The 14,631-nt window shown below is 42.2% G+C and overlaps 1 protein-coding gene across 2 annotated transcripts in view; it reads right to left on the reverse strand.

Moving 5' to 3' along the window:
- Positions 1-13,935, reverse strand: part of ptpn9a (protein tyrosine phosphatase non-receptor type 9a) — a 240,778-nt gene extending 226,843 nt beyond the window's left edge. The window contains exon 1 of one of the 2 annotated variants that reach the window (XM_087982140.1): positions 13,851-13,935. Coding sequence is in view for 1 of the 2 variants with exons in the window: in XM_043680532.2 (XP_043536467.2) it covers positions 13,851-13,883 (33 nt within the window). In the remaining variant the exon portion in view is untranslated. The remainder of the gene's footprint in view (positions 1-13,850) is intronic. The other variant, XM_043680532.2, reaches the window with a different exon arrangement.
- Between the last annotated feature and the right edge of the window lie 696 nt (positions 13,936-14,631).

Below are 14,631 nucleotides of genomic sequence, written 5' to 3' on the forward strand. Positions count from 1 at the left end.
CTTACAGCATGGTAGCAAGACTAATCCACAGTAAGATGTTTTGTCAATGAGGTTAGTGTTTTCCTTAACTCGGCAGAAAGGGAGTCAGCACAGATACTGTGGTCTCCTTCTGAGTTGTAAGTAGTCTATAAATATAAATGAAAGTGCTATTCAGATGTTCAGTACATTATCACTTCAGTCTGATTTTGAGAGAGAAGGGATTGGGAAAAGAGGAAAGATATTAGACTACAAGACATAGGGGCAGAAGGAGGCCCTTCAGCACAATCAGGTTTGTTCTATCATTCAATGAGATCACGGCTGATCAGATAATTCTCAACTGCACTTCCTGCCTTTTCCCAGATGCCTTAATTCCCTTACTGATTAAAAATCTGTGCGTCTCAGCTTGGAGTACACTTAAAGACACAGTCTCGACAGAATTTTACAGATTCACTCCACTCAGAAAAAATCCTCATCTGTGCCACACCTGGGAGACACTTTATTGTGAGATTATGCCCTCTGACCCTCAACTGTGCCTCAAGGGGAAAATACTTTTGCTGCATCTACCCTGTCAGGTACAATAAGAATTTTCTATGTTTTAAGAAGGATGCTTTTCATTCGCTTAAATTCCAAACAGTACAGGCCCTACTCAACCCATCCTCAGACTCCTTTCATCTTCAACCCACCCACAATGCCTGGCCCCAAGAGGGCAGACAGTCAATGATGAAACCTTCAACAACTTGAAACTGACTCAGAAAAGGCTGACACCATCCCCCAATTACCCAAGAGACAATTTTTCTGAGCAGGAAGCACCTGGCTCTACTCAAAATCACCCACAAAATAACAAGATAATGATCTGTAAAAGGACCACAAGCTAATCTATGACTTAGCAATCTGTACAGTCCGAGCACTCCAATATACCACAATGTATCAAAACTACCTCCTCATGGCTGGGTCTTCAATATATGTTCCCATCCAGCAAACAACACATTTTAGTTTCTTAAAACAAGAACAATTCATTACAGACACCTACATTTTTTCAATGCCTTTGGATACGACACCTGTAAAACACCAATCTACATGAAGTTTAACAGTGCTGTCTGCCTTCTGCAGCTTCAAAACAAACTCATCAGGTTAGCATGATTAACTCAAATATTTACTCACACAAAATCAAATTCTCGTGTCATTTTCTATGGCTCTTTCACTCATTGAGGTGTGCTTTCTATTTTAAAATATTTCACTTTTTTTTTTGCTTGACTGAATCCGAATTTGTAGGATAAAACATGGGACGTCCATCTCTTAAACACTGATGGATGTGCTAGATAGACAGTCAGATATTGCTAAAAAGTTAGTCAAGTTAAGGTATGACATGAACATGCTGCTAATACAGAAGTCATGTCAGCAGACATTTACCAATTTGAAAAACTGCAGCAACTTTACCATGCAAACACCAGAACATGTTTAGCACTGAAATGTAAAAACAACCTGGTCAATAATATTCAAAGGAAGACTTGCACTTACATATTCATCTTTCATTAACTCAATGTCCTGAAGCGTTTTATAGACAAAGTGCTTTTGTAAAGTGTAGCCACTTTAAGAGGTAGGTCAACATGCAGATCACTCCCACTAAGTGAAAGTTACCAGAAAGTCTGCTTTTCTGATGTTAAATGAAGGTAGACAAGTTCCCAGGGCCAGGTGAGACCTATCTCAAGTTACTGTGACAGGCAAGAGAAGAACTAACTGGGGCATTAGCAGATATATTTACATCCTCACTGACCACAGGAGAGGTTCCAGAGGACCGAAGTTTAACCAATGTTGTTAGCCAAAAAAAAGGAAGCAGCGATAATCCAGGAAATGGTAGCCTGATGTCTGTGGTGGGGAAGCACTTGGAGAAGATACTGAGGGACAAGATATCTGCATATCTGGAAGAAAATGAACTCGCTAGTGACAGGCAGCATGATTTTGTTGGTGGTGGGTAAAGGTCATGTCTCACCAATCTGATTGAATTCTTTTTGAAGAGGTGACAAAGACAATTGATGAGGGAAGGGTTGCGGATGTAAGCTTAAATGGACTTTAGTAAGGCATTTGATAAAGTCCCACGAGGCAGATTGGTACAAAAATTGAAATCACTTGGGATTCAGGGTAGACTGGCGAGATGGATACAAAACTGGCTTGGTCATGGAAGACAGAGGGTAGCAACAGAAGGGTGTTTTTCAGAATGGAGACCGGTAACTAGTGGTGTTGCACAGGGATCAGTCTTAGGTTCTCTGTTGTTAATATATATAAATGATCTGGGGGAAAATGTAGGTGATCAGATTAATACATTTGCAGATGAAACAAAACTGGTGGAGTTGCTGACAGTACTGAAATTTGTGAAAGGATACAACAGAATATAGACAGACTGGTGACTTGGGCACAGAAATGGCCGATGGAGCTTGATCTAGACAAATGCAAAGTGATGCATTTTCGAGGATCAAATTTAGGTGTGAATTACACTGTAAACGGCAGAACCATTAGGAACATGAACATACAGACAGATCTGGGCGTGCAGGTCCATAGTTTCTTAAAAGTGGCAACACAGGTGGGAAACGTGATTGAAGACAAGCATGCCATATGCCGCCTTATCAGCCAGGGCATGGAGTACAAGAGTTGGCAAGCCATGTTGCAGCAATAAAAAAAATCCCTTGCAAGGCCACATTTGGAGTACTGTGTGCAGTTTTGGTCACCACACTACCAGAAGGATGTGGAAGCTTTGGAGAGAGTGCAGAGAAGGTTCACCAGGATGTTGCCTGGTCTCAAAGACATTGGCTATGGGGAAAGGTTAAAAAGACTAGGATTGTTTTCACTGAAAAGATGGCAGCTGAGAGGAGACCTGATGGAGGTCTACAAAATTATGAGAGGCGTAGATAAGGGGATAGTTAGAGGGTTTTTCTCAGGGTCGAAGTTTCAATTACAAGGGGGAACAGGTTCAAGGTAAGATGGGGAAGTTTAAGGGAGATGTGTGAGGGACGTTTTTCCACACAGAGTGTGGTAGGAGCCTGGAACACACTGCCACCGAGTAGGAAGGAACAGAGGTTATACAGACCAAACAAGGGCAGAAGGTTTGGTTTTATTTTAGTTTAGTTGGGGGAATGATGATTGGCACAGGCTTGGAGGGACAAAGGACCTGTTCCTGTGCTGTACCTCTCTTTTGATAAGTATTGATCAGGACAGCACGGAGACCTTGTCTACTTTTCTTCAAAACAGAGCGAGGCTTAAACACATAACCTTGTAACTCAAACACAAATGCTCCCCACTGAGACACAACTCACAATACAGTTTTAACTAATGCCAGTGATTACTGTCATCAGTTTTATATTACACAAGACACGCATTACTTTTCAGCCAAAATGTCAAGGAGTGATGAGGAAGTGACCAGTGTCTGCGTCTCAGGATGATGGCGAGGATGGGGAGGGGGATCCCATATGTACAGATGCTGTAATCTACATCATCGCTGCTGTCACACAGCACTTGCATGCTATTCAACTGGAGAAGCTGAGCAACAAAGCAATCATGTTTCCTCCTGGCTTCGAACCCAATGGCACGTCCAGGAATGAGGACATGGGACAGAAACTCTGGCCAACATAGGCTTTAAATATCTGGCAGCAAGGAGAAGAGGATGTTGCTAACACAAAATACTTCCCCGGAAACCCAGAACAAACAGAAAAGTACAGAACATGACCGCCTAACACTGCACCCCAGCCTCCAGAGGGAAAGCAGACAAGTTTGCCAGAATCAGGTTCTGAGGAAGGGTCACCAGACCTGAAACATTAACTCTGATTTCTCTTCACAGATGCTGCCAGTCCTGCTGAGCTTTTCCAGCAACTCTGTTTTTGTTTTTGATTTACAGCATCTGCAGTTCTTTCGGTTTTTATTAAGTTTGATCAGGTTTTAAAGAATGCTTTAAACCAACAGCACTGCATATTTTATGAAAAACATTTTGGTTAAATATATTGTGTACAGACATAGGATAAAACATTTGACTAAAATTGTAGATCAATGATCAAAACATGGCAGTAGCAGGTAGACTCAACCCAAAATTGTGACCAATGGGAGAAAAGTCGCCTCCATAAATGTGATGGGCAGAGCTTTTTGCTGAAATGACAGGATGGTTCTCTCCTGGGTTTATTACTGATTGGCTTAACATATTATTATTCTGAGTGAGCCAATCAGTGCTGACATTGAAGGAGTCACCGGGTGAGGACCTTTTTTTCAGAATGAGATCTGACTTGGGTGACAGCCAACATGAAGCAGGGCCACCAATGACCAACTTGCAAGGCCTTTAGTCTAGGTCAGAAGAGAGTCATCAAAAAAAGAAAAATTATTTAGTGCCCTAATATAGATCATCCTTCGCCTTCACTATAAAAAGCCACATGTGAAGCAGTTGGACAATAAAGAGCTGTACTTCCATAACATGTTAATTTATTTGTTTTCATAAATTTGTTTCTTTGAACCACATCTATGTGCCTGCTGTGGACATTAAAAAAAATACAAAGTTATTTATTACCCAAGTCTAACCAAAAAAATGCTTCCTTCCTGACTCGGTAATAGTTTCTTAGAAACTCTCCAAATTCTCCCAAAACCTTGCCCTTTTTACCTTCTGATATGTCCCAATATCTGCCTCAAATGACAAAAACATAACTTCAGACACACTGCAAGCAGGTAATTATTTTGATCGGATTAGATAGAAGTTAATTTGTTTTAAAACAAAGGTGGATTACAAATGATGGAACCAACAATTAAAACTTAATCTCACTAGGTACAGGTTCATTTTTACTAACAATTATAGATTGGCCACTAGTGAATTATCGTGTACTTCTCAAAAATCACATTTTTAAAAAAAAAATCATCTGGTCATTGTCACATTGCTGTTGTCTCACTTACTCTGTACAAACTAGTTGCCACAATTCCTACAAAACAACTATGATAATACTACACAAGTGTTTTGTTGGTTGTAAAATGTTTTCAGATGTCTGAAGGTGCTATACGGATGAAAACTTTGTTCAAAGTATATTCAATTGCACATAAGAAAAAAAAATCAATTTAGAAAGAGGCATTACAGAAATTGCTCCTAAACAAAAATGAATCAGAACAGACAGCACTGCATTGTGCACTGATGGCCCAAGTCAAGCTGGACCTGAAAGCTGCAACTAGCTTATATAAACCTTTTAACGCAAGTGCCTCAAGGCTGAATGTGACACTGAGTCAAAAACGATTTTAGGACAAGTGACCAAAAGCTTGTTTCCAGAGGTAGGTTTTAAGTAGCATCTGAAAGCAGGAGAAAGACATAGGCAGGTTTGAGGAGGATATTCTGGTTCATGCAGTTGAAGCAACCAAAGGCACAGCTGCCAAGTATGGAGCAATTAAAACCAGATTTCATTCCGCAGACATTTGCCTTACAAAAAACTGAAGCCCAAAAATATATTCTCAGTGGCAGAGGAGCAGCGTGGCACCAAATCTGTACCATATCCTACCAGTTACTTCAGCCACTGGTCAATTAAATCCATTACTCACTGGCAAGTCAAGGTCTTTGCTGCCATTTGGCCATTCAGTCAATAGGAAACCGCAAACCAATTCATCTCAGTCTCCAGTTATTCTGCCACTAGGAACTGTATCACCTCCATTCACAGATTCCCAGACTGAAACTGACAACTCCCCATGTAATTGGGCACAAATAAGAACACTTGTGTTCAATTATTTTCATGCAGTGGGAATGAAAACATGCAGGCAGCTGTCCGACTCTGGGAGTTGTGAAACTGCTTGCCAGTCATTCTAAGGCAGCCAGTCAATGGGTTGTGGCATCTGGGCAGTCAGACAATGATAGTGAAACATTAGCTCAGTCAATGTTGTTATTTTACACATTGCCATTGATTCGCTGACCTCATGAAGAATGAAACCAATAACCTGGCAGAGCAGCCACTTTTCAAGAACTGTGTGACTGAGGAGACTATTCAAACCTCTTAAATCCAGTGTAGTATAAAAAGATCATTGAGGCACACATTTTATGCGTTGTTCACAAGCTCCATTAAAAGAAAGATAGATTTGCATTTCCAAAGTGCCTTTCACGGCCTCAGTAGATGTCACTTTTGACGTACTGTCACTGCTGGAGCTTACAAAGTGTTGCAGCAATTTCCAGTAAAAGATCTCTCACAAAACAGCTGTGTGATAATAAGCACATTATCTGGTTTTTTTGAGTGATGTGGATTAAGGGGTAGAGATAAGCCCCATATACTCTTCAACATACTCACCTGAGGCAGAGGGCCTCAAAGTAATCTCTAATCTGAGAGACAGGAGTTCTGACAGAGCAGTGTTCCCTTGATACCATACTGCAGTATTGGCCTTGGTTTTTGGGCAGAAGTTCGTGGAGCAGAACATGAATCCTCAATATTCAGAGGCAAAAGGGCTCCCTACTGAGCCAAAATGGACAACAGAAATGGAATGAAATCCATTTTCTTTGCCCCCAGCAGCTAGATCAAGATGTCAGGTCAGGTGAAAGGAGTGATGGGCCGGGTTTAAAAGATTGCAGGGGAGGGTAAACGGAGAAAGTGTGATCTTCAAGAAGTGGGGGGATCCTCCAATAGACCACAAAAGGAAGTTGATCCCTCTAGCCCAAAAGCAACATTCAAATATAAAGCTGCTGAGCTACCCACTTGACATAGGCTTTCCCTGGTGAGGGTGAAATAGCAGCGAAGGCAATTAACTGGCTAGTCAACAACCTCCTGGTATTCCTTTCACTCCTGAAAATTCATATAGGTGTGGGTTGGTTGAGCTGGCAGGGGAGTGTTAATCTAACCATAGTCATTCTTTTCAGGTGCTGGATACAAAAGACCTAAAATAATTAGAGTCATAGAGATGTACAGCATGGAAACAGACCCTTTGGTCCAACCTGTCCATACCGACCAGTTATTCCAAACCAATCTATTCCTATCTGCCAGCACCCGGCCCATATTCCTCCAAACCAATCCTATTCATATACCCATCCAAATGCCTCTTAAATGTTGCAATTGTACCAGCCTCCACCACATCCTCTGGCAGCTCATTCCATACACGTACCACCCTCTGTGTGAAAAGGTTGCCTCTTAGGTCTCTTATATCTTTCCCCTCTCACCCTAAACCTATGCCCTCTAGTTCTGGACTCCCCAACCCCAGAGAAAAGACTTTGTCTATTTAAACTATCCATGCCCCTCATAATTTTGTAAACCTCTTCACCCCTCAGCCTCCGACGCTCCAGGGAAAACAGCCCCAGCCTGTTCAGCCTCTCCCTGTCGCTCAAATCCGCCAACCTTGGCAGCATCCTTGTAAATCTTAATATTTCTAAGGCAGAAAAACAGTTCTAAGCAAACCACATTACCAGAGAAAAGGCTACGCCCTGCCAACAGAAAAGATATTAAGAGATGTGATTTTACATTTGGTTAAAGGAACTGGTTTTAAGGCAGATTTATTCACGTAACAGCAGTGACTTTCCCATTTTATTCGGCACTGCAATACTGTGCCTTAGAACATTTTCCACTGGTCTGCCTAAAACAGCCTTGAACAACTCAAGGATAGGCACACTGCCCCCGCAGCACTGTAACATTCCAATTTTGCTTAGTTACCGATCCCTTGCATGACTACAGCCGAAAGCAGCCACTCCGCAAGCACGATAACTCCACCGACATGAGCACACATGTCCAATCACTGGACTAGTAGTCCAGAGGTGCAGGCTTATGCTCTGGGGATATAGGTTCTGATCCCACCCTGGTGTTTGGTGGAATTGACATTCAAGTAATAAATCTGGAATTAAAAGTTAGTACTAGTAATATTGATCATAGAACTACCTGCAACTGGTATACAAAAAAATCTGATTCAATAATATCCTCGACAATGGAAATCTGCTAATACAGGAAGATGTAGGAGCAAAAGAGGGCTAATTGCTCTAACATTTGATGAGATCATGGCTGATCTGATGGTCCTCGATTTCACTTTCCTGCCTATTCCTTATAACCATTGATACCCTTGCTGATTAAAAACCTGTCGATCTCAGCCTTGAATAAACTTAATGATCCAACCATTACAGTCCCCTGAGGTAAAGAATTCCACTGATTCACTACCAAGATGCTGAGAGATAAAAAATTGCTCCTTGTCTCTGTCTTACATGAGCAATCCCTCTCTCTGAGATTACGCTCTCTGGTCCTAGACTCTCCCACAAAAGGGAGCAATCTCTCCATATCTACACTATCAAGCGCTCTAGTAATCTTAGATGTTTCAATCAGGTCACCTTTCATTTATTCTAAACTCCAATTAGTAAAGCCCAACCTACACAACCTCTCCTCAGCAGACAATCCTTCCACATCTGGTATCAGTCGAATGAACCTTCTCTGGACCGCCTCCAATGTCAGTAGATTTTTTTTAAGCTAAGGGAACCAACACAGTTCACAGCATTCCAAATTATGTCCAAGTAGTGTCATGTACAGTTTAGCAAGACCTCTAGTCTGACCAACACATGACTCCTGACTCAAATAAATGCCAGTCTTGCCAGAAACACTCAGAAGAATCATATAATTCCTACAGTGTAGATAGATTTGGCCCATCAATCCCGTATTGGCCCATTTTGTCCATCAAGTCTGTATTGACCCTGTGAACAGCATCCCGCCCAGACCCAAGACCCATTCTATCGCCGTAACCCAGCACTTACCATGGCTAACCCATGTAACCTGCACATCTCTGGACACTACAGGGCAACTTAGCATGGCCAATCCCCCTAACCGGCACATCTTTAGACTACAGTATGAAACTGGAGCACACAGCAGAATTCCTCACAGCCACTGTTAGAATATACAAACAGACAGACAGTCACCCATAATAGAATCAAGCAAAGTTAGCATGAATTAATCAAGAGGAAATCATGTATGACAAATTTATTGCAGTTCTTTAAGAAAGTAGCAAGCCAGATGGGTAAGGGGACACGGAAGATATAATATTTTTATATTTCATATTTCGAAAAAGTGTTTGAAATGGTAGAACGCATGGAGGTAGTATATTAGCGTGGATAGAAGACAGAGTTGGGATAAAGGGACTCTTTCAGGATGACAGCTTGTTCAGTGCTGGGGCCACAATTATTTACAATATATATTCATGACACAGATGATGGAAGTGAAATACTATTGTCAAGTTTTGAAAGACATAAAAGTATTCCAGGTGTGTCGTGACAACTAATGAAGATGGCACAAGGAATCCACAGACTAAATCAGTGTGCAAAAATTTGGCAGATGGAACACAACACAGGAAAGTGTGAAGTTATGCACTTTAGCAAGAAGAATAGAAGAGATGAATATTATTTAATTGGGGAATACTGCAGAAAGCTGCAGTACAGGGGGATTTCAGTGTCCTCATACATGATTCTCAAAAAGCCACAAAAAGGTCAGCAGGTAATAGGGAAGGCAAATTGATCATTGGACTTTATTTCAATGGGAAGGGTGTAAAAATGGGAAAGCTTTGCTAAATATACAAGGCACTACTCAGACCACACCTGGAATACCGTGAACAGTTTTGCCCCTTATCTAAGGGGAGATATTTTGGCATTGGAGACAGTCCAGGGAAGATTCAGTAGACTGATTCTGGGTATGGAGAGATTTTCCTATGAGGAGAGATTGAGGTGCCTGTACACATTGGAGTTTAGAAGAATGAGAGGAATCAATCATGAAACAATCAGGGTAGATGTGGGGAAATCTTTCCACTTGTGGGCAAGAATAAGACCAGAGGAAAACTATCTCAGCGTAAGATACAGATATGGGGGAGGTTTTTTTCTGACAGCAGTGAATCCGTGGCATTGTTTATTGCAGAGGGCTGGATTGTTAAATGTATTCATAGCGGCTATAGACAGCTCTTTACTTAGTAAAGGAATCAGGGTTATGGTATTAAGGCAGGAAAGTGCAGTTGGGATTATTAGATCAGCCAAGATCTCATTAAATGGTGGTGCAGACTCATTGGGAAGAATGGCCTAATTCTGCTATTTCATCTTTTGGATTCCAAAGGAATACCAAGTGTTACGTTTCACAACAAATTCCTAAGATCACAGGATAAAGTTACTACTTACTAGACAGGAAATTAACATTTTTAAAAGAAAAATGAAATAATTAGCCAATTTCACTGAAACAATAGACAGAAGCTTCCAGCATTGACTAGATTAATTTTCTAACTGAAAGTATTGTAAAAATGATGCTCAGCAAAATCATTGAGTCAGGAACTTTAGCTAGAGTAAAAAGGAAGGAATAAATCAACTCTTCTGTGACTGACAGCAGCCCCACAGTATTTCCAAGCAGTCATGTTCCTTTCATGCAGCAGATTGACGATCAGCATGTTTCTGTGTCACTGAGCATCACAAGCTTTCTATTAATTAGAGGCTTGGTCAGGAGTTTTCTACCAGTCATTGGATTAACAGGCCACCAGTTTTCCAGCAAAATCACATCCCTAAGCCAGAGGCAAATAAATAAACTGACAGACACGCATATCATATCTTCACTACCCTTCCTTGGCCCCTCTAAGTTATTTTTATAGTACGAGGGGCAAGTACATTTGCTGAACATGGTGGGAATTGCCTTCCTCTGGCCCCAAAAGAAACATTTGGTTGGCAGCGTCCGAATGGGTGAACACTGACAGGCTGTTCAACCATAGGGCTTATCACAACTAGGCTCAATCTTGATCCTGCTGTTACTTATTACTGATGCAGCAGGGATCAATAGGCTGGGCTTCCAGTTGAAAGATTTATCAACTATATCAGGTAATGTTAATACCATAATTTCTTCCATGACCTGACTCCATCTAAACTCCTCATTGTTGTAGCCTTGGAGTCAAAATAAAAAACATAACTTATACCTTCATTAACAACTTATGAGTACATGACATCTTTCAATCATGAGATGCTCCAAGGTGCTTCGAAACAAACTATTACACAAGGTGTTCGTGGGAGCCTTGTGGAATAAAATCTGACACCAAGCCATATAAGGCAATATTTGAATAAATGCCCAAAAGCTTGATCAATGAGGTAAATTTTAAGGAGTGTCTTAAGGAAAATACATAATGAGCCAGAGAGGTGCAAGAAGGGAATACAGTCAGTTCTTCCATATCAGGATGGCTGCATTCTTGTGCAACCCTGCATTACAGAAAAATCACGCTTTTGAAATAGCGCTGTAATCGTGTCAGCAAACACACATTTTAAAAGGTCGCACTGTAGAAACAGTGTTCCCAACTCATCAATTGCATTACAGTGAAATTGCATGGATGAAATGTGCATTACAACAGAATGACCTGTCCCAGAGCTTAGGTCCTTAGCAATTAAAGGCACAGCCACCAACAGTGGAATGAGATGATCGAGATGCTGGAGTTAGATGGTCACAAAGTTAGTGTATTGTTTGCTGGAGATTGAGGAGATGGAACATAAGGGTTGAGTCCATGGTGGAATTTAAAAACAAGGATGAAATTTTTTTAATTTTCCAGGATCTAACGCAAGTCAATAAACACTCTGCCAAATCATCAAGTCCACCTCGACGCAAGTCCTACAACTCACTATAGCAATGCGTAATGGCAACAACATTTAAATACACAGTGCAGTGTAACCATTTCTCCCACCCATTTTATAAATATGATTACAATCACAAACAATGCCCAACTGCTTTCCATGTACATATCTTAGAATACTACACAACTAATTACACAGTTCTATAAATGTGCAGCATATTACAATTAATAATTTGCATATCTATAATATATGTAAATCTGTTTCAGCAAGCATGACAAAAAGGGGCTCAATGCAACCTTCTCATCAGTACTCATCGCTGTATCCTCAGCTGATAATAATACCAATCCTAAATTTAACACTTCCATGAATTCCCTGTCACTTATATGAATTGTCTTATTATTTCTAGTCCTGGATTTGAAAGTCCACTGGAATTCAATGGATTCCGCAACTTCAGCAGAAGATATAAAAATTTGTCATCCTGTCGAACAGACAACTTGCTGTATAAAAGTACTTTGAAAAATGCCATTAATCCAAAGGGCACCTTTTTCGTGCAGAGGGTGGTACGTGTGTGAAATGAACTGTCAGAGGAAGTGGTAGTGGAGACTGGCATAATTACAACACTTAAAAGACATTTGGACGGGGAAATGAATATGAAGAATTTGGAAGGATGTGGGTCAAATGGGATTAGATTAATTTAGGATATCTGGTTGGTGCGGATCAGTTGGACTGAAGGGTCTGTTTCCATGCTGCACACCTCTATGTTTCATGTATTTTCTTCCCACCCCACAGATCAAGATGTCAAACCATGGTCACCTAGAGGAGCAGAGTTATTCTCCAAATAATTATTTGGAACCTCTCCCCCACTTCATCCAAATCCCCTACCCAGCAAAGGTAGGCTGAGGAAGGGATTTGATTTTGATCCTGACCTTAACCCTGTCAATGATCAATTTCGCACACTTTTCACTTCATCAATGGTCCCCAATACAGTATTTTGGACAGTGTGCCAACTGCAAGAAACCATTTCAGGAAAGACCAGGCAATGGCACTAGAACGTTTCCTGGTCTACGTGGTTTCGTATCACACGATGCCATATGTTTACATATTGAGTAGCACAAAAATAAAAAGAGCAAACAGAAAAGAATGTTAATATGTGGGTTTTTATTACTAATTGATAAAAATATTTTACAGTAAGTACACAGTTTTGAACAAGCCAGTGTCGGCAAGGTATCAATTATTTTAAAAAGCATGCCTCATGGCATACTCAAGCTGTACCGATTTCAAAAAGGGATCAAAATGGATTCTGTACAAAATGCTCTTTCAAATATATCAATGGCAGTTCACTACCAAACTTCCACAGTCTACCACTTACACTGTGCTTGGAAATGGTAAGTTTGCTACAAAGAAATGGCATCTCTCCAACTGTACTGCTTTCCTTTCTCAAGTATGAAACTCCTGCTCCTGAACCTGGAGGGATCTCTGGAAATTAACATCCATTTAGCTCTGGGATGTGACTGCTCACTTGACACTGCCTCAGAACAAAAGCTTCCTGAAGGTAAATGGCAGCTCTCATAAGGAACACAGGACACCCACGATAACAGAATAAACTTGACTGTACAATAAGCCTTGAGATTCTGTGGAGATTTTGCTTTGTTTAAAAAAAAAATTCCATGGTTTAATGGATTTTCCCCTCAAACTGCATTCAGAAAAGTTGGGGGTGGGATATAAGATTTAAAACAAATCTGACCTTCAGGAAAGAGAACTGCCTGCAAGGGGAGAGAGAGAAAAGACGATTTTTACAAAAAAAAAGTTTGATGGATGGGAGTGAAAGAATTGTCATTAAATCAGGGTGAACGCAGCATTTGGAAAGCTGCCTGGATATGGGGTTGGGGTTGGGGTTGGGATTGGGATTGGGATTGGGGTGGGTGGGATTGGGATTGGGGTGGGGGTGGGGGTGGGGGTGGGGGTGGGTGGAATCGCCCCCCCCCCCCCCCCCCCCCAGTACAAGAGGTTTTCAGGGCATTTTATTGCCCTCCCCATTAGGAACGGTCAGCCAGGGGCCAGCGTGACAAATTGGTTTTTTTTTGTTTAAGGGTGAAGCAGGCCGTCAATTTTAACCGGGGGGGGGGGGGGGGGTGCGATACCCGGGTCCGGTGCCCAGATAGGCCGCGGCTGCCGTGGCAACGGTGGCCTACCCCTGGGGAAGGGAGGGGGGGTGGAAACAGCCGCCGAGACAGGGGCGGGGGGGGGAGACATCGTCCCCGGCTTCCCCACCTTAAAAAAAACCAAACCGGTATTAAACATAATATCAGGGCTGAGTTGAGTTTTTGTTTTAACTGACCTGCTCCTCCTCAGCCGTCAGCTCCGCCGCCATCCTCTCGCTCCCTCCCCGCCCGGGCCCGGCTGCGCTCTGCTCGCCAACAGCCGCCTGCAGCTTCTATCCCCGGCTTCTCGGCGAACTCTCCTCCCCCATCCTCTTCCCTCCCTCCCCCCCGCGCGCTCCCTTCAGCCAAACAATGCCTGAGCTGCGCTCACAAGGTTCATCCTCCCCATCCGCGGCCCCTCGCAACCCGTGCAGCCACTGTGGTGCAGTGGTCATGTCGCCGGTCTGGCGAGGCGGCGACCCGGGTTCAAGTCCCAGCTCCCCGTTCCGTTCCATTCCACTCATTTCACAGCGACTTTCAGTGCTGCCGATTGCGGAACCGGATTTATAGAGTAAATTCCTAACCGAGGGCAGGACACCGTCCAAATAGATCATACGGTCATCCACATGTGTCCCCACCCTCTGCAAGTTACCCCTTACCTCCTTTTGTCCATCAAAAACCTCAATGCAATGACTCAATTTCCTTTGGGAAAGAGAGCGGACCAACAACATGTAAAGTTCTGAGAGCGGTGCAAGTTCAAGGGAGATGTGACAGGCAAGTTTCTTTTTCACAGAGGAGTCTGGAACACGCTGCCACTGGGACTAGTGGATACAAATACATGGGGGTTTAAGAGACTTTTAGATAAGCACGTGAGCATGCAAAGACTGGAGGGATATGAACTAAGGGCAGCAGAAGGGATCAGTTTAGTTTGGCATCATGTTCAGTGCAACGTCCTGTGCTGTACTATGTTTTTGTGCA

This window comes from Chiloscyllium plagiosum, unplaced genomic scaffold (genome assembly GCF_037043375.1).
Source record: "Chiloscyllium plagiosum isolate Xiang-an unplaced genomic scaffold, Cpla_swu_hap1 HiC_scaffold_42, whole genome shotgun sequence".
Lineage (NCBI taxonomy): Eukaryota > Metazoa > Chordata > Chondrichthyes > Orectolobiformes > Hemiscylliidae > Chiloscyllium > Chiloscyllium plagiosum.